The 25,271-nt window shown below is 45.9% G+C and overlaps 1 protein-coding gene across 1 annotated transcript; it reads right to left on the reverse strand.

Annotated features, from left to right (window-relative positions):
* Window positions 1–23,337: 23,337 nt before the first annotated feature.
* LOC100272399 (uncharacterized) lies at window positions 23,338–24,884 on the reverse strand. Its single transcript, NM_001146879.1, has 2 exons — window positions 24,250–24,884; window positions 23,338–24,129 (listed from the first exon to the last, which is right to left on the reverse strand). The coding sequence occupies exons 1-2, from the start codon at window positions 24,639–24,641 to the stop codon at window positions 23,952–23,954; spliced, it is 570 nt and encodes a 189-aa protein (NP_001140351.1). The 5' UTR covers window positions 24,642–24,884; the 3' UTR covers window positions 23,338–23,951.
* Window positions 24,885–25,271: the final 387 nt, after the last annotated feature.

Consider the following 25,271-nt stretch of genomic DNA (forward strand, 5'->3'; position numbering starts at 1 on the left):
CCGCAATCCAACAGTGCAGCGTCAATCAACGGTCATGTCAAACCCCCGCGGAACCACTTCGAGCGAGGGCAGCGTCTCCACCATCTAGCGACGCCTTCGGCACCAGATGACTTAGTCGAACTGATCCCTCGGAGGGCAAATGTTGGGGCGAAGGCGAAGACGCCACCCTTCGCTCGATGCCTTCACCAGACTCGCTGCACCAACGGAGACAAGACGACTGGCAGACGTTACCCTTCGTCCCACGCATCACAGGACGAAGGCCTATGACGAGGTCGTCCCATCCCGCGGCCTCGTCCAACATGGAGGCCCACGCATGATCCGGCCCAATGTAACAGGCCCTGCGTGGCCGCTACGCATTACGGGCCTAATCTGTAAAGGCTTCCCTGTAATTACAGTCTGTAACCCTGCTTTATGGGAATATTCCGGGGATAACCTGGGCGCCTGAGGGCACATGCGTCCTTAACTCAAGATGCTGGGCACTCAGGCACCTATAAATACCCCCGCACAGTGCCCTTGAGAGGCTAGATTAACAGAGCTATTGTCATCTCGAGTTAAAACCTTGTTTACGTTGCTTTCACTCCCCCGTTGGATCAACTTGCCCAGGAGAGCGAGTTCCAACACCCACTAATTTTTTGGCCCAAGAGTAGGGCCTAGGCCCTAGTGGCCATAGGCCTGATTCTGCCACTGTGTGCACCAGATATGCATCACTAGACGTGTCTACTGCAACATCAGATGACCACCAGATACCGCATCCAAAGAGCATGTCAAATACACACTAGTTCTATAGTACAACAAAAATGTTCGGTGTGGCATCGGAAACAACACCGGATAGAACATCTAAAGAGCATGTAAAATGTAAACTTAAGCTCAACACACTGGACGTGTATGGTGTTGCGTCCAGTGAGAGCATAGGATACCTAACAATGTTAACATCTATTTTATAACCATTAGAATTGTAGTTGCTGGAAATGCACTAGAGATGTATAATACAAGAACTAACAGTGGACCAGACATGTTATATTTCCTAGATTTTTGTCTATCAAGAGGTAACGATTGGTGCATGGTCGAGATGGTAGAGTAGAGGAAGGTGAATAGTAATTTCTAAAACTAATTATGTTACCTAACCAAAATAAATACAGAAATTAAAACAATTTAGTGTAGCTAAGACTACACCCTCTCTATTTATCTGTTGTCGTGGGAATCTAACGAACGATCGTCCGTCAGCCAACACACGTGGAGCTAGGAGATCCACTGATGTTGCGATCTCCTCTCTTAAATGTGGTTTTGACTGCCTCTGATTGTTAGAGGCAGTCGATCCAAGCACGCCACCTGGATTGACATACTAACTAGGAAGGTTGTGCTATGATCGGTGGATCACTCTGCATATACACAAAAACAAATCAAACATCAAATTCCTGCCTGATTGCACGGATCGGCCCGTGCTGGTCGCACTAATCAGCTCCCTTGAGTCAATTGTCCTCTTTTCTGAGTTGGCTAAATAGATAAATACAAGTACATCAAAGCGACAAGAAGAGAAATAAATATGCTTAAAGCATGGTTTAGATAATCATCGGTCCTAGATCGACATATGCCACTCACACGACCAAATGCGAAGAAATGGACCAGAGAGCCATCTGGACTACCCACACCATATGCCAAACCCAAAGCCAAATAAATGGTACATCATTCATAAGAACATCCAAATCTGATCTATAATATGTATTGTAAAAACAACTATAGGAACATCCATAACCATGAGCTGATGCCCACATGCGCAAACATGGATTAGGACTTCCAAATAAGTCTATCAGGAACAGATGACGAATCTAAGACATGTCAAGCAGGGTGCTTGGTGCATATGAATCTCTCGAGTTATTGTTTACATGTATTGAAGCCGCATGTCGTGGAATGAAGGAACCGGGCAAGAAATATACATCTTGCTGCGTAATATCAATTTATAACATGAAGTAGAAAGAAAACGATAAATCTATATACATAGAATAACTAGCGGATCTTGCCAACAACAACGCTTAGTATAAAATCTACCAAAGTAAGGCGATGCATCGCATGGCAGTGATGCGATATAATAGAGACCACATCAGTGCAACATGACGCTTACCTTGGAATATCTTAAGAAAGGGATGGTGATGCGCAGAAGGGATGAGGGACATGCATGCACTACTTGGGAAAATATGTTTTCCTCATTATTGTTGATGAGAAATGTACATTTTATACTCCATAGACTCTAAACAATAGACACTCTAACTAACTCTATCTGATTGGTATAATTATACACTATTCGGCCAATTGAATGGGTGACCATGCCACCCTAAAATGATCGACTTCTAGAAATTTCGTTGCACCCATTAGACAATCTTTCTATTGCACCAATCTGGTTAGGATTTGGCGACAACAGATACCCCTAGTTCTGGTAATATATACTTATATCGAAACTAAATCATAGCGATACAAAGCATCTTCAACTAGGAATATCACATCAGCGGTCAAAATGCAATTACCATGACGTCTGACTCTATAGCATGATATCTTTCCTCGGGGCTCGCAAATTTTATCGACAACATGATGCTCTCCATCATGTCCTTGCACTTATCGGTGTCTCTAGATGTCAGCCACCACGGCTAGTCACCCGGCTTTTGTGGATCTAGCGCTCGATCTTCACTGCTTCCTGACCATTGGCAGGAAAACCCGCATGACCTTTGCCTTCAACCACTGTCTCTGGACTCCACACCTACGCACCACAAGCCAATAGACATGTTGCACGAAGACACTCATTTCTTAGTTTGCCCACACGACTGAACCCAAGACACTACATCTTATTGATAATCACTCGCCACCAGTGGTGGATCCAGGATTAGTTCAAGAGAGGGGCTACTAAGTTAAGACTATAAAAACTTTGTAAACTAAACAAAAAGAATCTAACTGATGTTTAATACGACACAAGAAACAAGACATAATTTAATCATTCAAGAATTATATATACCAAAATAAAATTGGAATTCTACAAATACAATATTTAATACATACCATTCATTAGTTGATGTTGCAAGGTAAATCTATTGTCCGAGTTCTTAAGCCATGAAAATGATGTAAAACCTTTTCATCTTTAATATCTGTAAACATATCCCACTCAAATTTATCCATCTTATCACTACAAACATAAAATTTAATTTTATCAACTAACCTACTAACCTAGCAAAAATGGGTTTACTAGCAAATAAATAATCAAAATCAAAGTACCAAACAACAAAATAGCCTTTTAGCCTTACATGCTTACCTAGCACTTAGCTACTACACTGGCGAGCAGCAGCTGGACGCGTGCTAACGGCAACTGGACGACGCATGCGAGCAGCAGCTGGACGTGAACTGCGGTGGTGCCGTAAGCAGCAGATGTGCTATCTTTTTTCCTTAACTTTATGGATCCTATGTTACTGGGCTGGCGACCGGGGTTGCAGCCCCGAACGCAGATCCACCACTCCTCGTCACAACCAAATTGCAAGAGCACATATCAACTTTGTGTTTCCAAACCGCGCCACTATTGGAATCAGTCGCTTCGCCGAGTGCCTGAAGCACTCGGCGAAGCCTTAAAAACACTCGGCAAAGCCTTTGCCGAGTGTTACACTCGGCAAAGAAGGCTCGGCAAACAGTGCATCGGCAAAGCCTTCTTTGCCGAGTGTTTTTTCTCGGGCACTCGGCAAACCTCTTTGCCGAGTGCCAGCGAGCACTCGGCAAAGAAAAGTGGCCGTTACGGCGCCGGGTGACGGAGACGGCGGCTTTGCCGAGTGTCCCCGGTGACACTCGGCAAAGAAGATATCTTTGCCGAGTGTCTTCCAGGCAGCACTCGGCAAAGCCGCCGACTTTGCCGAGTGCAAGTTGGGACACTCGGCAAAGAGCCCGCCAGGGAGGGTCCCCATGTCAGGCTCTTTGCCGAGTGTTCTGCGCGGCACTCGGCAAAGCCGACCTCTTTGCCGAGTGCCAGCGACATAACACTCGGCAAAGAACCTAAGCCGGTGCCCAGGTCTGTGCTCTTTGCCGAGTGTTATGACCCTGACACTCGGCAAAGAGCCTCTTTGCCGAGTGTTACACTCGGCAAAGTGGCCAGTATATACCTTTTTTATTTGTTTTTTGTATTTCATCCACACAAACAGAAGATATCACATATATATCACATATATACATCACAGATATCATCACAGACATAAATAGCCAACATAAACATAAAACCGTCACCACAAACATAAATATCCATCACAAACATAAGTGTTCAACACAAGTATCAAACACAAACATAAGTCTCAAACGTCGCAAGGTCTCACATAAGTCTCAAACACAGACATAAGTGCTATACATAAGTTCTGAAGTCTAAAACAATGAAAACACAACACTCATGGAGGTGGGCGGTTTGACCGGGGCTGCGTTGGGCTGAACCCTTCCGGAGGGTTGTTGGATGCCGCTCCAGATTGGCCCTGCATAGAGAAGAGATTGCATGTGTTATACCAGATGCATTACAAACATCTAACTACAATTTTGATACTCACAGAAGTGTGGAAGAGAGCAGGGTCAACTGGAGGGAACAATGGAGGTGGTGGAGCGATGCCCTGTGCGGCGCCAAGGCTCTGCATGTACTGGAACATCTCTGCCATCCTCTGATGATCTGCCCGGCGCTCTGCCTCCCGCTCCGCCATCATCCTCGCCTCCATCTCGTGACGTTCCCTCCTCTCTTCTTCTAGTTGGGTCTGTAATATTACAAGCCAACGTTATAGTAACTCAAAGAATAGGTATATAACTCAAGGAAGGACGAGTTACAGAAGCACTAACCTCGAGTTGTTGTATGTGATGCTGTGAGCTGTCGTGCCGAGGTCGAATGGCTGGACTCGAGCCCGTGCTCCTTGCTCTCACCTGAGACAGAGTGGGAGTGGAGGACGAGTCGATTGCCCCGTCGGCAATCCAGTACCGCTCATGTCTCTTGCCTCCTCCGACCCTCATGAGCACATCGGGGTCGATCGGCTCGGTGCTCGGATCATAGTCTGGGCCATGGACCTCCTGCGCCATGGCGGTGTAGTCATGGAGGCGGCTGTAAACGGCGGGGTTGGTGTAGGCCTCGGGCCCGTCATCCGGGTTGTAGGTGACGTCGGACGTCGCCTTACCCTTATGGGCCATAGCATAGGCCGAGAAGGTGGAGCAAGGCCTGCCACCATGTGACGCCGACTGCAACGAAAACCAACGAGATAGTTAGAAATAATATCAACTTAGTGCTATATATCTAAATAAAAAAGGTGGTGTACCCATGCTTCGGCATATTGGCCTAGGCTCCGGCTGCCTTGGTGGTGGGAGGGGCCTTGCATCATCAAACGTCGTTCCCGGCTAGCTGTGTGCGCCTCGTCCCACTCAGCCGAACACCACCTATCCACCATCTGCTCCCAGCACAGAGGATGTGCGGCGCACCAATGTGGAATCACCTGCAAAGTAAACACATAAAGTGCATATCAGAAGATAAAATAAAATTCATGCATTGAGTACTGGTACCAAACATGCATGACTTCACCTGCAGGTACTGCTCCCTGGTCAACGACATGGTTCGGGCTTGAGGTTTGGTCACCTTCTCCCCAAGGACGGAGCCGTGGTAGGTGATGATGGCCTAGATGCGGGCCTCATAGTGCATGTCCACAACGAGCTTCTTACAGCTCGTGGTGGCCACCACATCCGCCCTAGCCTCGTATCCAGCATCGCATCTGAAGAAATCCTGCATACAAAAATGATGTATCCATATATTATTTCAAGAATTTGCAACGAATGCGACATATTTTACATTATACTAAGACTTACCCACAGCTCTTGCTTCACCCGCTCCGCCTTGTTATTGAATTCCCTGTCGTCCCGGTCTACTGCATCGGGGGCGACGGCGTAGTGTTCGAAGGTGAAGGCTGGGCCCGTCACTCCGGCGTACTCCACAAGTCCAGGGAAGTGTTCCCTGCACAGCAGGCCGAGGATGTTGTTGGGGGGGCGACGATGACCCCCAGCATAATCCAAAACCGTCCAAGACCTGTCCAAGTGAGAAATAAAAAGTATTAGTTTATATTATGATTTTGAACACATAATAAGAACAAGAATGAAGAACATAAAGTTACATACCTCTCCCCTTCTGGCCGAATCAGCGGCCGTCTGTCCTGAAGTATGGGACGCGGCGGGAGACTCGCGGGGCCTCGCAGGTAGATGCTCCTCGAACTAGAGCCGCCTGAACCTGAGGCGTCCTGCTGCTGGTCGTCGTCGTCCTGCTGCTGGTCGTCGTCGTTCTGAGGCGCCGCCTGCTGCTGCGCTGCCTGCTCTGCCTCGTCCTGCTGCGCTGCCTGCTCTGCATCGTCCGCCGTCCTACTCCTCCTCCCCCTCCTCCTCCTCAGGAAACCGCCCACCATATTTGTCCAACAACCTGCAATTAAGAGTAAACAAATAAGCACATATAAAAAGATGTATTTTAAAATAGGTGCGAAATAAAAAGTCATATAGCATTACATCGATTAAAAATAATCTTCATATGTGTCTGGGTTAGCCGGATCATAACTCTCATCATCACTATCAAGCATTTCAATCTCAACACCATCGGAAGACGCAACCTCATCATTGCCTTCAAGGATTACTAAGTCATTATCATTTTGCACCTCATCATCCTCCTCTTCTACAACCATTTCAATATCTACATCCATTCTGATAGCTTCAGTTAAGTCTATCTCAAATCGCCCTTCTAGCCCATCTTCTTGGAAGAATTCTCCATCATATGTGTCCGAGTCTAAGTTGTAATCTTCATCGTTAGGAACAGGTAACCTCCCGTGCGGCGATACCTTATACACAACATCCCAACCCTTAAGATGTTCTTTCGTTTGACACGCATATGGGAGATAATACACTTGTGTGGCCTGTTGGGCCACGATATAGACATCGTCTCCTGCTAAGGTGGAATCTTGTCGAATTTCGACTATCCCAAGATTAGAATGTGTCCATCTCGTCACTTGAGGGTCAAACCAATGGCATTTGAATATCACTGGAGTAAGAGGTTTGGAACCATAAAAATTGAGCTCATATATTTCTTCAATTCGTCCAAAATAATCGACATTGTCAAGGCCCGGCGTAAAGACTCCAGAACACGTTGTTTTCCGATTGGGCCGACTTTTGTCGTAGTGTGTTGTGCGAAAACGGTATCCATTGACGTCATACCCAGAATATTTCTTGACCCTATAAGCAAAGCCGTTGGCTACTTGTCTCAACTCGGCACTCATAGACAGATCTCTTTGGCCCTGCAAGTATTCGCAAGTTAAAAGATGCTAAATTGAGTTCAAAGACGTATCCCTTTTACAAACTAAGCACGTACCTTACGTTTGAACCAGGAAATGAAATCGGGCAACCCATTTCTCGCACCCTTTCTAAGAAGAGCGTCATATTCCTGTGGAGTGGGATCCCTTGATCGACGCCAGAATTCATGAAGAAATTGTTCCATGTATGGCGTCACCTCTTCAAGGTTGGTCAATACGTATAGCATGATATGCCGCCACTCTTCATGTGTCAGGGTCTTGGTGGTCAAGCCACTAGCGCTTCCGAGTTGGCCTCGAAATATGCTAAGGTTCGATTCATTGTCACCATCATTGTAACGAGGGGGTGGATTATGCACGCTCGGCAGTTTGTCACCATAATAAGTTGTTGTGAAGTTTGAGACCTCCTCTAGAATGTATGCCTCTGCAATGGAAGCCTCGATTTTGCATTTATTTCTACATTTCTTTCGAATAGTCTTTAGACATCTCTCGATTGGATAGCACCAACGTCCCTACACGGGGCCCCCCATTCGTGCCTCATAGGGGAGATGAAGAATCAAATGCTGCATTCGATTGAAGAAGCCAGGTGGAAATATCTTCTCAAGCTTACACAGTAACACGGGGGCCAATCTTTCCAAGTCTGCAACAACGGTCTGAGATAACTCTTTTGCACAAAGCTGACGGAAGAAATAGCTCAACTCTGAAAGCGCTAGCCAGACATGCTCAGGGACATAACCTCGAACCATCGCAGGAAGAATCCGTTCAATCCATATGTGGAAGTCATGACTCTTCATCCCTAAGACTCGCATAGTAGATAAGTTCACCCCCCTACTCAGGTTAGATGCATACCCATCAGGGAACATCAACATCTTGATCCACTGAAGTACTTCCTTCCTCTGGGCCCTGCTTAGGACGAAATCGGCCTTAGGCCTTCTCCACATCTTTCCGCCACTTGGCGGCTTCATCTCTAGTTTTGGTCTATCACATAACGCTGCCAGATCCACTCTTGCCTTCACATTATCCTTTGACTTATCAGGAATGTCCATAATTGTTGCCCACAGTGCCTCGGCAACATTCTTTTCAGTGTGCATCACGTCAATGTTGTGTGGAAGGAGCAGGTCGTCATAATAGGGGAGCTGAGTCAAGCCAGACTTATGTGTCCACATATGCTGCTCACCATATCCCACAAAACCGCCTTCTGTATTGGCCACGAGCCCATCTATCTGTTGATGAATTTCGGCACCAGTCATCGTTGCAGGTGGGCGGTCTGTCACTACGACACCTTTCGTAAAGTTCTTGATGTCTAGGCGGAATGGATGGTCAGCAGGAAGAAATTGTCGATGTTTATCGAAGGACGAATATTTGCCACCCTTTTTCAACCAAATGAACCTGAGAGCTTCCTTGCAAACTGGGCATGGGAACTTACCGTGAACACACCAGGCACAGAATAGCCCATAGGCCGGTAAGTCATGCATGGAGTACTGGTACCAAACATGCATTCTAAAGTTTGTCTTCGTAGCTCGGTCATACGTCCATACCCCTTCCTCCCAGGCACGTACCAATTCATCGATCAAAGGCTCCATGTACACGCCCATTTTGTTCCCCGGGTGTCCGGGAATTATCAACGACACAAATATATTCTGCCTTTGAAAGCACACACCAGGGGGGAGATTGATTGGGATAACAAACACGGGCCAACATGTGTACGGGGCAGCGCTCATTCCATAGGGATTGAACCCATCTGTGGCCAACGCAACACGTACATTACGAGCCTCTTCGGCTTTCTCACGGTGAATGTCATCAAAGTGTTTCCATGCTTCACCATCTGATGCGTGCACCATCTTGTCAGGATTGTATCGTTTTCCATTTTTGTGCCATGTCATCTGTTTCGCGGATTCCTCTGTCATGTAAAGACGCTGGATCCTCGGTATGAACGGAAGGTGTCATAGGATTGTCAAGGGGATGTCGAGCTGTCTCTTCTGTCCACCACCAGAGTCTACCTCCATAAACCTAGACGAATTACACTTGGGACAGTACTTTGCCTCCGCGTATTCTTTCCTAAATAGCACGCAGCCCTTCGGACAAGCATGAATCTGCTCATACGTCATCTTGAGTGCACGAAGTAGTTTCTGTGCCTCGTACATGCTCTTTGGCAGAACGTGATCATCCGGAAGCAGACTCCCAATAACCGTCAACAAGCCATCGAATGCGTCTCTACTCATGCTGTACTGCGACTTGAACGCCATTACACGCCCAATGGCATCCAGTTGAGAAACCTTTGTCTGGCCGTGAAGGGGCTTCTGTGCCGCGTCGAACATGTCGCAGAACGCCTTTGCAGTCGGCTCTGGCTCGTCATCCATACATCCTCCCGTGTACTGTGCCTCCTGATAGTCGTTCAACATATCCGCTACCCCCGCATCCGCGTCATAATCCTCGACACGTTGTCTCAGCACCTCCTCTCTCGTACGATGCGCTTCACCATGAAATATCCACCGAGTATAGCCCGGCGTAAATCCATTCTTCCAAATATGTTCTACCATGGTCTTCTTTGGTTTTCTTTTCCGGTTGTCACATTTGCTGCACGGGCATGGGACTAGACTCGCTCCTTTAGCAGCTTCGCCATATGCCCGTTCCACGAAATCATCGGTCTTTCTAATCCATTCAGTGGTGACATCGTTCCTTCCTCTACGGCCCGTGTACATCCACTCACGGTCCTCCATCCTATAACATATTTAACCAAAGCCTATCAACAAAAAAATCCGGCAGCACCTCCCCTGCACGGGGAGGTTTTCAAAGCCTATAAATATAAGTAGCAGCACGATGGCTGACATCCACACATATACATATCCACACATATACATTAATGCCTAATGCAAGCAAAGTGACCACTAAAAACCTAACTCTATTTCACAATCACACACAAAAAAACTAACTCTATTACACAACAATCAAACATTTATTTGACAAAATTTAGCAACTAAAATCTCAAAATGAGTTTATACCTAGTTGCTCGGCGTGAACGGTGCACGACGGCGAACGGACGTGACGACGTGGAGGTCGCGACGGCGTGGAGGGCGCGACGACGGGCTTGCGAGGGCGTGGAGGGCGCGACGGCGGCAAACCGGACGGCGAGGGGCGCGGCGAGCAGCGCGCGCGGCGGCGCGGTGGGGGGCTCGGCGGCAGCGCGGTGGGGGGGCTCGGCGGTGGCTCGGCGGCGCGGCGGCGGCGAACCGGGCGGCGAGGGCGCGGCGGCGGCGACGGTGTGAGAGAGTGAGAATGAGAGAGTGAGGAAGAAAGGGTTAACTGGCGGTTTTTAAACGGTCTTTGCCGAGTGCCCGCGATCTGGCACTCGGCAAAGATTTTTTTAAAATTTTAAAATACACTTTGCCGAGTGCCCTAGATGCGGCACTCGGCAAAGGCGTCTTTGCCGAGTGTCATCCGGGGGACACTCGGCAAAGATTCTGTCATTACACTTTGCCGAGTGTCACCATTTAGACACTCGGCAAAGCACTCTTTGCCGAGTGTCATCTCTAGACACTGGGCAAAGTATATTTTTATTTTTTTTATTTTGTCTCCCAAACTTTTTGTGGTATGTCCCTACACTATGTAGACCTACATGTATCATTTGTGGACAACTATAACATAGTTTCAATCATTAGTAGATTTAGTTCGTTTATTTAAATTTCTTCGGAAAATTCAAATTTGAACTGCAGGTCACTCGAAACTTGGAAAATCGTGCATGAAAAAATGATATTCATGTTACTTAGCATAAGTTACGACCGATTGCAGAAGCGTACCGGAAACTTCGAGCAACATGCTCACTAAACATGGTCGTGAACTTGACATCCACATGTTTAAAAATTGTATAAAACACAAACAAAGTCAGAAAATCATGAAACTTGTCCACGTGTCATGATATCATATGTACAGGCTGTGATAAAAATTTTAGAATTTTTGGAGAAAGTTGTGAGACACTATGTGTAGAAACCTAGAGGACTACACATGAAATCAAAGAGTTTCAATGTGTAGAAACCTAGAGGACTAGACATGTTGCACGAAGACACTCATTTCTCATTTTGTCCACACGACTGAACCCAAGACACTACATCTTATTGATAATCACTCGCCACAACCAAATTACAAGAGCACATAACAACTTTGTGTTCGGAAACCGTACCGCCTCAGGTTAAAAAAACATCAACGAAGGCAGATGCTTACTGGTGAGATTTGGCGGGGGGGGGATCTATTCAGCCCACCCCAATTAATTTAGACAAAGTGTCTAGTAAAATCTTGTTTAATAATGATAAACAAAGTTGTGAGGTACACTAGTACACAGAAGCTCTATAGTGGCGGTTCTAAACATATTTACACTGGCGTTTTTCAGTACCGCCAGTGCTAGGGGTCAGTGGAAATCAGCATTTCCACTGGCGGTTATTTTGGAACCGCCAGTGAAAAGTGCATTTTCACTGGCGGTTTTCTTAACGAACCGCCAGTGAAAAGTGCATTTCCACTGGCGGCTGAATAAAGAAAACCGCCAGTGGAAATGCATTTCCACTGGCGGCTGAATAAAGAAAACCGCCAGTGGAAATGCATTTACACTGGCGGTTTTATAAAGCAAACCGCCAGTGGAAATGCACTTTTCACTGGCGGTTTTCTTTATAAAACCGCCAGTGGAAGTTTTCCCGCCTTTTTTCAAAATTTCAAACAATACTGAATTATATATATATTTATTTACACACACACAAACATATATATATATATATCTATATTGATATTGAAAGCAACATGAAATTAAATTCTATCATACATTTATATACATCAAAGTATTCTGTTTACAACCATATATGCTTCATGCATTCTATACATCATAAGTTTTCACCTAAGCTCTAATAACTATCTCGGCTAAGAGATAATCTACTAATTTCTGTTAGTATTCTGAACTCTGGCAAAGCTAATGTCCCGGAAGCATCGTGATATTTTCCTTCTGCGGGAATGACCTCTTTCAATATGAATGTGCAGAGGTCCTCGACTATGCCATACAATGCAGCTTCGGTCAAGTTCTCCGGGTTTCCTCGTTGAAATTGCTGTAAAGGAATTTTATAAACATCATCTATTTATACTCAATAATAACACATTTGCATCTTTAATGACATAAATACATACTTAACTATTACTAATAATACCTTGTCAGGGTTCGTGATGTATCGTCCGTTCACTCTCATGAACTCGCACGCATAGAATCCACATAGGACCGATCCTTGTGGTTGCTTGTGGCACTACATAACGGGAGATTGGTTATTTAGTTGCAACATTGTGTATGATATGTATTCATAAAATCACATACTTACCGGCCAGTGATGATGGATGTCTAGTGGCACGAGTTTTTTCGACAGGTCGTACTTTTCACCTCTCATCTTATAGAATCTATAAGCACTGTGATCTCAAATAGAATCACCATGTTATTCTCAAATTTTAATCGATAAAAGTATGCATGCATAGAAAAGGCTTACAGCTCTAAGATGCTGAGGAATGTTGCATATGTCGAAGGGTCGAAGTTCAAGGAGTCGAGCACCAGCACCTTTCCAACCTTAGGATAAATGAGGAAGCATATCCAGTGGTCCCTGTACGAATCAAATTTGTGATGCATGTGTATTGAAATTATTAATTTTATTTATGCAAAATCACACTTACTTAAAGTTGTACGGGGCCATTATGGCTTCCCTGTCTTGAAATTGAAGCATTGCATGTCCTATGTATGTGGCGTATCGAGCTTCAAAATCCTTCTTCATTTCCTTTATACGCTTCTCAACTTCTTCGTCCGTCTTTCCCCTTATTTCATCGTTGTCTTTCCCGATTCTAAAAGTGTGGCTTTCCTCGGATATAAGTATTGGGTTGAGATACCCAACCCTTTTACTGGCACTAGCATTGGGCTTGGTACCGTAAAGAATCTCCTGCTGATCATGTTGCATTCTGCAAGTCACACGTGCATGTCAGATATTGAAATTTTATACAGCTCACTAATAATAACACACATATGTGGAAGTATGAGCGACACTTACAATGCAAACATCGTTACAAGTTGCACGTCGAGTCTCTGAAGGTTCATCATTAACCACATGTCCTCGAATGTAACAACGGCCTTTTGGTTCGAACCAATAAAAGCATGGTCTGGTATATGCACACTGATGGTGTCGATGCCAACCGATGATGCCCGCATGTACCAGTCATGCAACCTTTTAACACCAGCCGGGACCTTTCTTAGTTTGTCAAGAGGTAGCAGAGGTCTGCCCGGCACATATTTTTTAGGCACGTTTTTGTAATCTGCCTTAGTTGGCTTCTTTATCTTTGCGGCCGTTGCCTCAGCCTTTTTTGCAGACTCCTCGTGCTCGGCCAAATCAACAGTTTGTGACGTGAGGCTCCGTCCAATCCCTTTCAAAAACCTAACTGTGCCAGCAGTAGTAGCTTTACTCTTCTTTTTCTGATACGGGGACACCAATTTTGGTATAGGAAGTTTAGATTTCTTTGATGGCCGTGGATCGTTTGATGGCTGTGGAGAAGGTGGATCCCTTGATGGTGGCGTAGACAGTGGGTCACCAAGAGGATGGGGAGGAGAAGGTGGTGGAGCCCTGAATGGTGATGCTTGTGGCGGAGACGGTGGGTCAGAAAAAGGATGAGGAGCAGCATGTGAAGTTTGAGGAGGTGAGGATGGATGTACAATAGGAACAGCAATTTGAGAAGGCGGAGACGGTTGGGCCTGCGACGCCTGCGACGAATTCGACAAATCAAGCAATTCGACATCCCTTCGAGGCCAAAGGATAAAATTCTTAATAGCTTGTCCAAGTTTCTCGATATCTTCGGGCCCAGGGATGTCTAGCATGTCGTCCTCGTATCCTTGGACGACCGTCGTCACTTCTACTTTGCAATAATCATCTGGAATATCGTTTCCATGGTACTTGCGTCCTGGGATCGCAAGGCCTGTGGCTACTATCTTTGTACGTTTATTGTTAATACCATATCTTATAACCAGTGTGCACGCCACAGGCCTTGTGATGTCATCAACTGGATAACGGTCCTTATTTCCCGTTGAAGCAACAGAGCTTGGTAATGTCGTACAATCTGTGGAAGCCGGCGGTTGAGCTGCTGGAATTATTTGTATCTGTGGAGTGGTCATCTGTTGAACAGACATCGCACTCGCCAACTGTTGCATCAATTCTGGAGGAGGATTCGATAGCATTTGAGACATCATGGCTTTGAACTCTTTCTTGGCCTCCTCCTTAAAATAATCCGCGATCTCTTCCTTGTATCGATCACGTTTCTTGTACAGACCTTCCCACTGTGGTCCGAATCCTTCCTTCCATCCTTCCTTAGATGAGATTCCTCGTACACGACCAGGATGCTCAGGGTTACCGAGACCAGCCGTTAGGATGTCTCTTTCCCTTTGTGGCTTAAAAGTTCCTTCGCTCTGCTTAGCTGCCATTGTATATATGTTTTTTGCCGCTTCTTCGACAATGGGATCATCAAAAGATACACCGGTCTCGGTTTCCCTTGGTTTTCTAGCACGGAGCCAATTTGCCGCCCTTTCACCAAGTTGCTCGGACAGCGTCGGCAACCCTGCAGCCTTCTTCTCGGCGTCTTCTTGTGTCCATTTAGGAACCTGACGCTTGTAACCACCTGTGCCTAGGTGGTGGCGGTACTTGTTCTTCTTTGATAGTTCTGAATTTGCCTCACTTAGAGATATGAAATCAGGGCTGCTCCTCTGCTCTAGAAATACTGCCCACTGACCTGCTGAGATTTTATATTTTTTGGTCGGGTCCAGACCTTTCTTTGCAAACTTTGTGTTCATCTCAGACCTCCAGTTTCGGAAATTTATTGCAAGCTGCTTCATCGTGTATTCCTTCACGAGTTCTTCTGAACCCCGAGGCAGAACGAACCTCATTAATAGCTTATTCCATATTTGATTCTTGACATCATCTGACACATCTCTCCACTGTCGTATTGTTATGTCAAGATTATCTCTAACTAAAAACCCAAGTGCATTCCGAAACTTAGGTAGTGCCTCTTCTGGAGCTAGGGGCTGACCTTTCGGGCTCACGTCTGAGATTTTGTATGTTTTGTCGGGAAATTTGTTCAGCCCCCTGTCACCTCTTTTTCGATCGCTCTGCTTCCTTTTCCTTGATGTCTTGGTTGTTGTCTTGGTCTGTTCCGGTGCGTCTTGGGTCGGCTCTGGTACGTCTTCGTATCGTGCCACGGCTTCTTCGAGTATCGCACGAAATTCAGACACGACCTCCTATTCATGTAATAAAATGCACAAGAGATCATGCATGTGAAATCAGTAGGGTACACATACGAAGCTAAAGATGCGTACTTTTACCTCAGCTTCTCGTGGATCATAAGTAGGGTCACGTTGCAACTCACGGAGAGCGGCCCTATCTATGCTAGTGGTAGGAAAAGGGTCGCTAGGCGATTCATATCCTTCACTGCTAGATTGTTCTTGAGCAACACTCTTGTCCATGTGCTCAGCCACTAATCCTTGGTCCTTGATCGGAGAACTCATTGAGCTATATATATACAAATACATAAGCAATAATTAAATACATATTAACACATATTAACGTAAGCAATAATTAAATTCATCTTAACAAATAGTATAATTAAATACATCCTCGCGGGCACTAAACCCTTAACCCTAACCCTAACCCAAAACCCTAACCCTAACCATAACCCTAAACCCTAACCATATAGTATCGTATAGTCGTATAGTATCGTGTAGGACGGGGAGAGAGTCGCATAGGACGTATAGAGAGAGGGAGAGTCGTATAGGACGAGGAGAGGGAGAGAGGGAGAGTCGCATAGGACGTATAGAGAGGGAGAGAGGGAGAGTCGTACGGAAATTATCGAGTTCAGATCGAATTCGGATCGGATCGGATACGTATATTATCGAGTTGTGACGGATAAAATTACAATGTATATATTCAACATACATTTGAACACATATGAATTCAACATACATTTGAACACATAAAATTACAATGTATAAAATTCCTCTCTCTCTCTCACCCTCCTCTCCCTCTCTCACCCTCCTCTCCCTCCCTCTATCTCTCTCACCATACATTTCAACATACATTTCAACATACATTTGAACACATAAAATTACAATGTATAAAATTCCTCTCTCTCTCTCTCTCACCCTCCTCTCCCTCTCTCACCCTCCTCTCCCTCCCTCTATCTCTCTCACCATACATTTCAACATACATTTCAACATACATTTGAACACATATGAATTCAACATACATTTGAACACATAAAATTACAATGTATAAAATTCCTCTCTCTCTCTCTCACCCTCCTCTCCCTCCCTCTATCTCTCTCCCTCTCTCTTCCTCTCTCTTCCTCCCTCTCGGCGGCGGGCGGCGCGTGCGCCCTCCTCTCTCCTCCCTCTCCCTCTCCCTCCTCTCTCTTCCCTCTCCCTCTCCTTCATCTCTCTTCCTCCCTCTCGGCGGCGGCGCGTGCCCTAGGTTTTACTAAAACGCGGCGGCGGCGGCGGCGGCCCGGCGCGGTAGTACGGCGGCGGTACAGATTAGGGGAAAGAGAAAAAACCTGGAGACGGCGGTGCGCGGGCGGGAATGGCGGCGTGGGGACGGGCGCGGGGACGATCGCCGGCGAAAACCCTCGGGGTCGAAATCCAGCAGCCTGACGGCGTCGTCTTCAAGTGAAAGGGCGCCAGGGACTTGTAAAAATTTTCGGCTCCCGCGCGCCACCTTTATATAGGCGCCATTTCTACTGGCGGTTGATAACGAGAACCGCCAGTAGAAATGGTTTCCACAGACTGTAGAAGCCATTTCTACTGGCGGTTGACAACGAGAACCGCCAGTAGAAACCATTTCTACTGGTGGTTGTCATAGAGAACCGCCAGTAGAAATGGCTTCCACAGACTGTAGAAGCCATTTCTACTGGCGGTTCTATATGACAACCGCCAGTAGAAATTGTTTTTTGTTATTATTTAACATAGTTTTTTATATATTGTTTAGTATACTTTTTATATATTTAATTAGTATAGTTTTTATATATTAAGTATACTCTCTCCTCTATCTCTCCTCTATCTCTCCTCTCTCTCCTCTATCTCTCTCTCTCCTCTATCTCTCCTCTATCTCTCCTCTCTCTCCTCTATCTCTTCCCTCTCTCTCTCTCCTCTATCTCTCCTCTCTCTCTCTCTCCTCTTTATCACAAAATGCTGTGGGCACCTCTAGAGTTCAATGAGAAGTAGAGTATATAATACCTGTGGAGATGATCGATAAAGCCTGATACGACATTCAGACATGTCGCCGATCAGATAGCCTGCCTGGTGAGACGACAACAAAATGCAACTTCTTTGATTGACTCGATTGATCAAAGAAGACTTCGACTTCTGCGCTCCAGTGCTGCTGCAGCAGTACACTTTCCCCCGCCGGAGTAGTCGAGGCTCAACTCAAGAGAACTAGAGAAGGCTCCAATCCTAGGGCTAGGAAGCAGAAACCGTCGAAGGTGCCGGAGTATATAATACGTCGGAAACGGCTGACGGGCAGGCCTGCGCGGCCTCCTCGGCTCCTCCACTCAGTGAGAGCATTCAATTGCAGTGTTTAAATCCTATGTAGTCTCCTTGCTTCGCGTATCTTCGTCTTCACTCCCACTGTATGAATTAAATCCTATGTTGTCTCTTGGCTTTGCGTCTCTCGTCACCGTTGGAGATGGTTGTTTCTTACTGCCTGATATATATTAGTCGAATAATCTTCTCTGCTTTTATTTACCTTTCTAGGTGATAAACCATGACTGGGAAAAAGACCACGGCTTCCTCTGCCGGCCGCACTCTAAAGAAGGCTGCACTCTAAAGAGACGGGGTTGGAAGATGAGGAAGAGGCGACTGTGACACTATCCGTGGAGAAGGACGCGCTGGAGTGCGACATCTGCTGCCTACCCTTCCAGTCCGAAGTTTTCATGGCAAGTCAGATTACCATGCATGTATATATACAGTACATATTGATCGGTAGGCTCCAGCATGATGTTCTGCTCTGTGTAAAATCAGTGCAAGAACGGGCATTCTGGATGTGCAAAGTCCTAACAATAATCAATTACATGACAAGTCCTAACAATAATCAATTACATGACAAGTATATAATCTAGGAAGCTATTGTTCTGCCTTGTCCATCGTGGCGTACCCAGGGCAACGAATTGCGTGGGATGCTTCGCTCAACGTTCCTTATCTTGGTTGGATGGTTTATGAAAAGAGACATGTCGTTGAACTGGTTAAAATCCTCTAAATCAGATACACCATCAACTCCTATAGCTTGTTGTTTTCCAGGAAAAACTACATGCTTCGGTTTGTCGGTGCTTTTCTTCTCATTGTTAGAAATGATCTGTTCAGCATAGAAGACCTGTGCAGCACGATTAGCAAGGATCCATGGGTCATCTTTGTAACCTACCTTACTTAGATCAAGAACTCTGATCCCATAGTTGTCTACCGTGACATGTTTGTCTTCAACCCATTGACATCGGAAAACCGAGATCTGAAATGTACCATAGTCTAGTTCCCATATGTCCTCAATAAAGCCAAAATATGTTATAATCTCACCAGTTTCATCATCTATGGCCTCGCATCGAACACCACTGTTTTGTGACATGCTCTTTTTGTCCTTGGACTTGGTACAAAATGTGAATCCACTAATGTCATAGGTTTGCCATGTTGTGACCTGGCGTGATGGTCCAGATGCCAAGCCCTTGATGGTTTGTTCTTCTATTGTTTCTCCACATGGAATGTCCTTCACCATTAGCCATGTGTTGAATCGCTGCTTATGTTGCTTCATTACCCAATCATCCGTATGCCCAGGATTTTGCTCGCGAAGCTCATTGATGTGTTGTTGGATAAATGGCTCCATTATCGTTAGCTGATGTAGGATGCTCTGATGTGCCTCAAGTACTATATCGTAATCCGGTGGGATGAAAGATTTCCGTCCCATCCTCCCGCTTCCATACAGTCTACCCTCGTGTCGTGACGGAGGCAGACCTATTGCAACCTGGTCTTTTAGGATACTATTGCAGAATGGACCTCCGGACTCAATGGCCTCTTCGGTACAGTACCCCTCTATCATGGATGCCTCAGGACGAGCACGGGTTGATACATAGCCATTCAGTATTGACATGAAACGCTCATACGTCCACATTTCATGCAAGTACATAGGACCCAATGCCTCTATTTGTGGCACCAAGTGCACCACAAGGTGCACCATAATATCAAAGAACGATGGAGGGAAACACATCTCAAACTGTGATATTGTCTCCACTGCGAATTCCTGAAGAGATGCCAACTCATCACGGCCAATTACCTTTTGTGAAATCCTGTTGAAAAAGTAGCACAACCGTGTGATTGCCATCTTTAAAAACAAAGGATTTATAGCCCTGATGGCAATAGGTAGGAATGTAGTCAGCATGACATGGCAATCATGTGAGTTGTAGTTGGTGATTGTCAGGTCTTTCATTGACACAATACTCCGTATGCTAGAGCAGAATCCGGATGGGACTTTCAAATTCTTAAGCCAAACACACATCGCATGTTTCTCATCTACATTGAGATTGTAGCTTGCTGCTGGGAGATGGTACTTCCCATTTTCTTGAAGAACGGGATGTAGTTCCTTTTTTATGCCTAAATCTACCAAGTCCATGCGTGAATTGAGCCCTTCTTTTGTTTTGCCCTTTATGTCTAGCAAGGTGCCCATTATGCTTTCAAACACGTTCTTCTGAACGTGCATACCATCGATCGCATGCCGCACATCTAACTCTTTCCAGTAAGGCAAGTACTCGAAGAAAATAGACTTCTTCTTGAATATAGCCCCCGAAGCTGGTTTGACATCCTTCCTTGTTTTTCCGTCTTTTGTCTTCTTCCCGAAAACAAACTTGATATTCCTGACTATTTCAAAAACTCTATGACCTCTATTGTTACCCGATGGAGCAGTAGAATGTAGTTCACCATTATTGTCGAAGTACTTATCCATCTTTCGCATGCGGTACCTGTGTCCTTCCAATAAAAAGCGTCTGTGCCTCATGTAAACTATCTTCCTAGATGCAGCAAGGGATACGTAAGCAGTTCCATCAATGCATACTGTGCAACCAACCTTTCCCTTAAACTGGCCTGATAATGTGAAGAGAGCAGGGTAATCGTTGATCGTAACAAAAAGAATTGCTCTCAGCGTGAATGAACCTTTACGATACTCATCCAACATTTGAACACCTGTTTCCCACAATATTTTCATATCCTCCATTAAGGGCTCCAAAAATACATCCATGTCAACTCCAGGTTGTGTAGGTCCAGAAATAAGGATGGTTAGCAAAATGTACTTCCGTTTCTGCATCAACCATGGAGGAAGGTTGTATATGGTGAGGATCACCGGCCATGTGCTATGCTTGCTGCTCCTCTCAGCAAATGGGTTCATTCCATCAGTACTCAGTGCGAACCTAACATTTCTCGGTTCATCGGCAAAGTCTCGGTGGTTGTCATTGAAATCTTGCCACTGCTTCCCATCGGCTGGATGTCGAAGCTTCCCATCGTTTTTGTGCTCATCAGAAGCATGCCAGCTCATAAGTCTGGCATCCTCAGGATTAGCGAACAAACACCTCAATCGATCGACGACGGGGAGGTACCACATCACCAAAGCAGGAATCTTTTTGAGCGCATAATAGTCTACTTCTTTTTCTTTGCTCGTGGATTTTGAAGTCTTTTTTTGGGCTTTCTTTCGCTTCTTCCCTTTAGACACGGATGCAACACACTCTTCGTCCTCTCGATAGTCTTTATTCGTCTTGTACCTACTTGCACCGCACTTTGGGCAGCTCTCCAAGTCTTTATAATCATCACCTCGATAAAGGATACAGTGATTTCTACACGCGTGGATCTTCTCCACACCCATAGTGAGCGGACTGATTAGTTTCTTTGCATAGTACGTGTTAGCAGGCACATTGTTCTCCTTTGGAAGCATGTCTGCGATAATACTCAAGAACGCATCGAAGCCAGCATCAGACACACCATATTTAGCTTTTAACATCAACAGCTTTAGCACAGACCGGAGCGTCGTGAACTCTTTGGTACAACCCTTAGACTCGTCGTACAAAGGCTCTTCTGCTGCCTTCTTCAGGGACTCCATACCTTTCATTAAGAACATCGATTGATCTGTATGACGACGCAACATTGCCTCTAGCAACTCTGCATCTTCCTCATCCATAACACTTGGCAGAACATAAGGTCTATCATGTTCATTTCCTCGAGCGTAACCATGATCAGTAACATTTTGCACTACATGTTCGCTCTGTGGAAGAGGTTGGTGTGTCTCGTGAACGAACTGAAATCTGTCGTCGATGTTCTCAGGGTTTCCAGTCGTATAAGGCGAAGAGCTACCCTCTCCATGCTTTGTCCAAATTGTGTAATCCTTCATAAATCCTCGGCATACCAGATGAGATATGATTTGTTCTGTGTCATTAAATACAGCAGCATTTTTGCAGTCCATGCATGGACAATATATGTGTTTTGTCTTTGTTCTCCAAGCATGGTTCGTAGCGACATCAATAAACTTATGGACCTCGGATATGTATGATGGATCTAGCCTTGATAAGTTATACATCCAGGATGTCCTCTCCATCACCACCTGTTGGGAAGGATGAAGGGGTGAAACCCTATATCCAAAATGTGGCTAAATTTAAGGAAAATGAACAAAAATTGGCAAGAGGAACATAAAACTAAACTTTCCTAGCCATACTCTTCTCTTTAACACATGGTGAAGGCCTAGTTCCAAAATTGAGCAAAGATAAACAATAATTGGCAATTAAAACATAATTAAACCAACTTTCATAGCAACTAATAAAAACAATCTTAATTATCAAACCTATCTTCTTCTCTCTCCACACAACACATGAACCATTCATTAAACAACTTAATATGTCATGGATAAACTGATTTGAGAACTAAACATGAAAAAGGAGAGAGGATAGACAAAATCTAACCATATTAAACAACTTTATTTGAGCGAATAGAGCAAAAATGTGGCTAAAATGTGGCTAAAATTGAGAGAGGATACACTCTCTCTCCAATGGTGAAACCCTAGATCCAAAATGTGGCTAAAATTGAGCAAAAATGAATAAAAATTGACATTAACAACATAAACCAACCTTTCTTAGCAATCTTCTTCCAAAAAATGAAGATCAAAACCTCTCCCCATGTATTTTGTGAATTCTGGACCTCCAAAATCGCCTCCAATGGAAGTTGGCTGCGAGCATACAGTTCACTGTCGGGGGAAGAGGGGTATTTATGACATACACTTCACTGGCGGTTGTCTTTAAAAACCGCCAGTGAAAATTGATTTCCACTGGCGGTTGTCTTTAAAAACCGCCAGTGGAAATAGGATGTTTCCACTGGCGGTTAAGTTAAGATAACCGCCAGTGGAAATCAATTTTCACTGGCGGTTTGTGTAACACAACTGCCAGTGGAAACATCCTATTTCCACTGGCGGTTGTGTTAAGATAACCGCCAGTGGAAATAGGTTTCCACTGGCGGTTTTTAAAGCCGGGCCCACCTGTTTCTTTCACTGGCGTTTGATAACGGAAACCGCCAGTGAAAAGTTCAACGTGCCGCAGGCTTTGAACTTATTTGTACTAGTGGTATATGGCTATATAATTAATTTACTATTTTTTAAAATATGATCATCTGAATCCTTTGAATGTGAAATGGATATAGATATCAATGTGGTTGTGTTAGCCCAGATGCAACAACGAGGCACGTACAGTGACTAGCAATCGATATGAGAATAGAATCGTTCGAAGAAGGTTCTCGTCGGTGTAGCTGCCAGCTCAACCTGCAGCTTAGTCTCTCATGATTTGTCACATCTGGTAATGTGCTCATATATAGGGCCATAGTGTGTGGTCCAGAGAGTGCTGCTGACACAACGTACACGATCTGTGGAAGATTCGTGAGCGCACGAGCCCGTGAGAATCATCAGAACATTTTCTCATAAATAAAATATTATTCATGCCATCATGTGGCCGGGCCGGGGGGGTTGTCATCGGTGACGAACATCATATAAATACATACCAATCCTGGTAACCATCTATATATCTTTGCAACGCCGAATTTCATAGAAACCGGGGGAAATTAAAACTCGGCGTACCTTTGCTGAGCTGATGAAAAAAAGAAATAGATCATCTGAGACGCAGAAAGTGAAAAGAAAAGAAGAACTGAAAATGGCTCGTGAAGACGAGCACATGTATGCAAATAAAGGCCTTTTCTATATCGGCCAACGGATTGATCTCGTGAAATCGCCTCGTCTCTCCCGTCCCGTGATGCGTGCGATCCATAGTTCATTGTTGGATGCATGCACCATGGACGAAAAGCATGCATGCATTTCAGCATAGTCTAGCAGCTAGATACATGATACATCCGATCCATGAAAAAGAATGATATGATTGGAGCACGCAGATGAACATAGCAAGAGTGATCTGAGCATATTACATATATAGAAAGATAGATAATATGCATGTGATGTGTGTGGTGGCGAGGCCAGAGCTGCTAGCTTAGCCGGAGTCGGATCATCGATCGCCTCCGACCCCCTCCCTCATGACTAATCAGGATGCGGCGGCGAGCGTGCCTGGTTTGTCGGAGCCCGCGCCGCTGGGCGGCAGCGGCACCACCGGGTCGGACGCCGGCGCCGTCGGCGGCGTGGCGAGCGCGCACTTCTCCTTCCACTCCTCGATCGTGATGTGCTGCTGCCGGCACTCGAGGCTGCAGAACGCCGTGTCGCCCCTGCAAGCAGCAGTAGCACGCGCGCGGCGGCAGATCCATTGGTTTTTAGGATCCATATCCATGCATGCCACAAAGAGAAACTAAAGGCAACACACCAGTACAGTTCAGACAGCCGCGTACCTGTACATGAAGGTGTCGCGGCCGGGTCCGAGGCGGCGGTTGCAGAGCCCGCAGGCGCGGAGGAACGCGGCGGTCTCGGCAGCCGAGAAGTCGGCCGAGTTCCGGCGTAGCCCCGCCAGTGCCGGCGCCGCGCGGGCGCGGTACGCCGCCAGCCAGTCCGCGCGCCCGGCCGCCGCGGCGCCGCCGATGGCCCACCCGTAGGGGTCCTCCTGCTCGGCCGCCTCCCCTGTGGCCTCGGCGTGCGCCGGCAGCAGCTGCAGCTCCTCGTCCTCCTCCTCCTCCGCGACGTCTACCAGCACGTGCGGTGCCGCGAACTCCGTCATGCTCGTGGTCCGCCGCATGTGCTGCCGCGCCGCCGGCGACGGGCGCCCAGATCTCTTTCCCAGCATCATGTCCCCTGCCCTGTATCTACCGTTCTTGTATACTATCCAGTACTCCTATGTATATGGCTACCGTCTCTTAACGATCCACTCAACCTATGTATATGGCTATTTACTACTTAGTCCTACCTGCAGCAGCTGGGAGGGAGGTGTGCCCAGGTGAAGAGGCAGGGGAAGTGGTCTCCATGGCTACGACCGAGGGGAGGGAGAGGCTAGCGGCAGGGGGTGAAGGGGACGAAGAAGGTGTGTGTGCCGTGTGCGTGTGGTGACGGTGAGAGAGGGGAAGGGGAGGCGGGGTGTGATAAAAGGAGGCCGGGGAGGAATCGAGGCCGTTGAAAGGAATCTTCAGGATCCATAGGATCCACGTCAGTTTTAAGGCTTTTTCGATTAGAGGTAGATGGAGTGAAATTGGAGGAGATTAAATTCTCTCGTAGAGCTAGTTTGGGAGCTAAAATCCTCTTCTTCTTTAAAATTAATCCATGATTCGCTCATGTGATGCTACAGTAAATATTTGCTAATCATGAATTAATTAGACTAAATAAATTCTTCATGTCGTTTTGTCTTTATTTATGTAATTAATTTTATAATTAGACTATTGTCGAGTATTGTAACTAGTGGTACCTAAATTACGCCTCTAAAACA

The sequence above is a fragment of the Zea mays genome, chromosome 1 (genome assembly GCF_902167145.1).
Source record: "Zea mays cultivar B73 chromosome 1, Zm-B73-REFERENCE-NAM-5.0, whole genome shotgun sequence".
In the NCBI taxonomy this organism is placed as follows: domain Eukaryota; kingdom Viridiplantae; phylum Streptophyta; class Magnoliopsida; order Poales; family Poaceae; genus Zea; species Zea mays.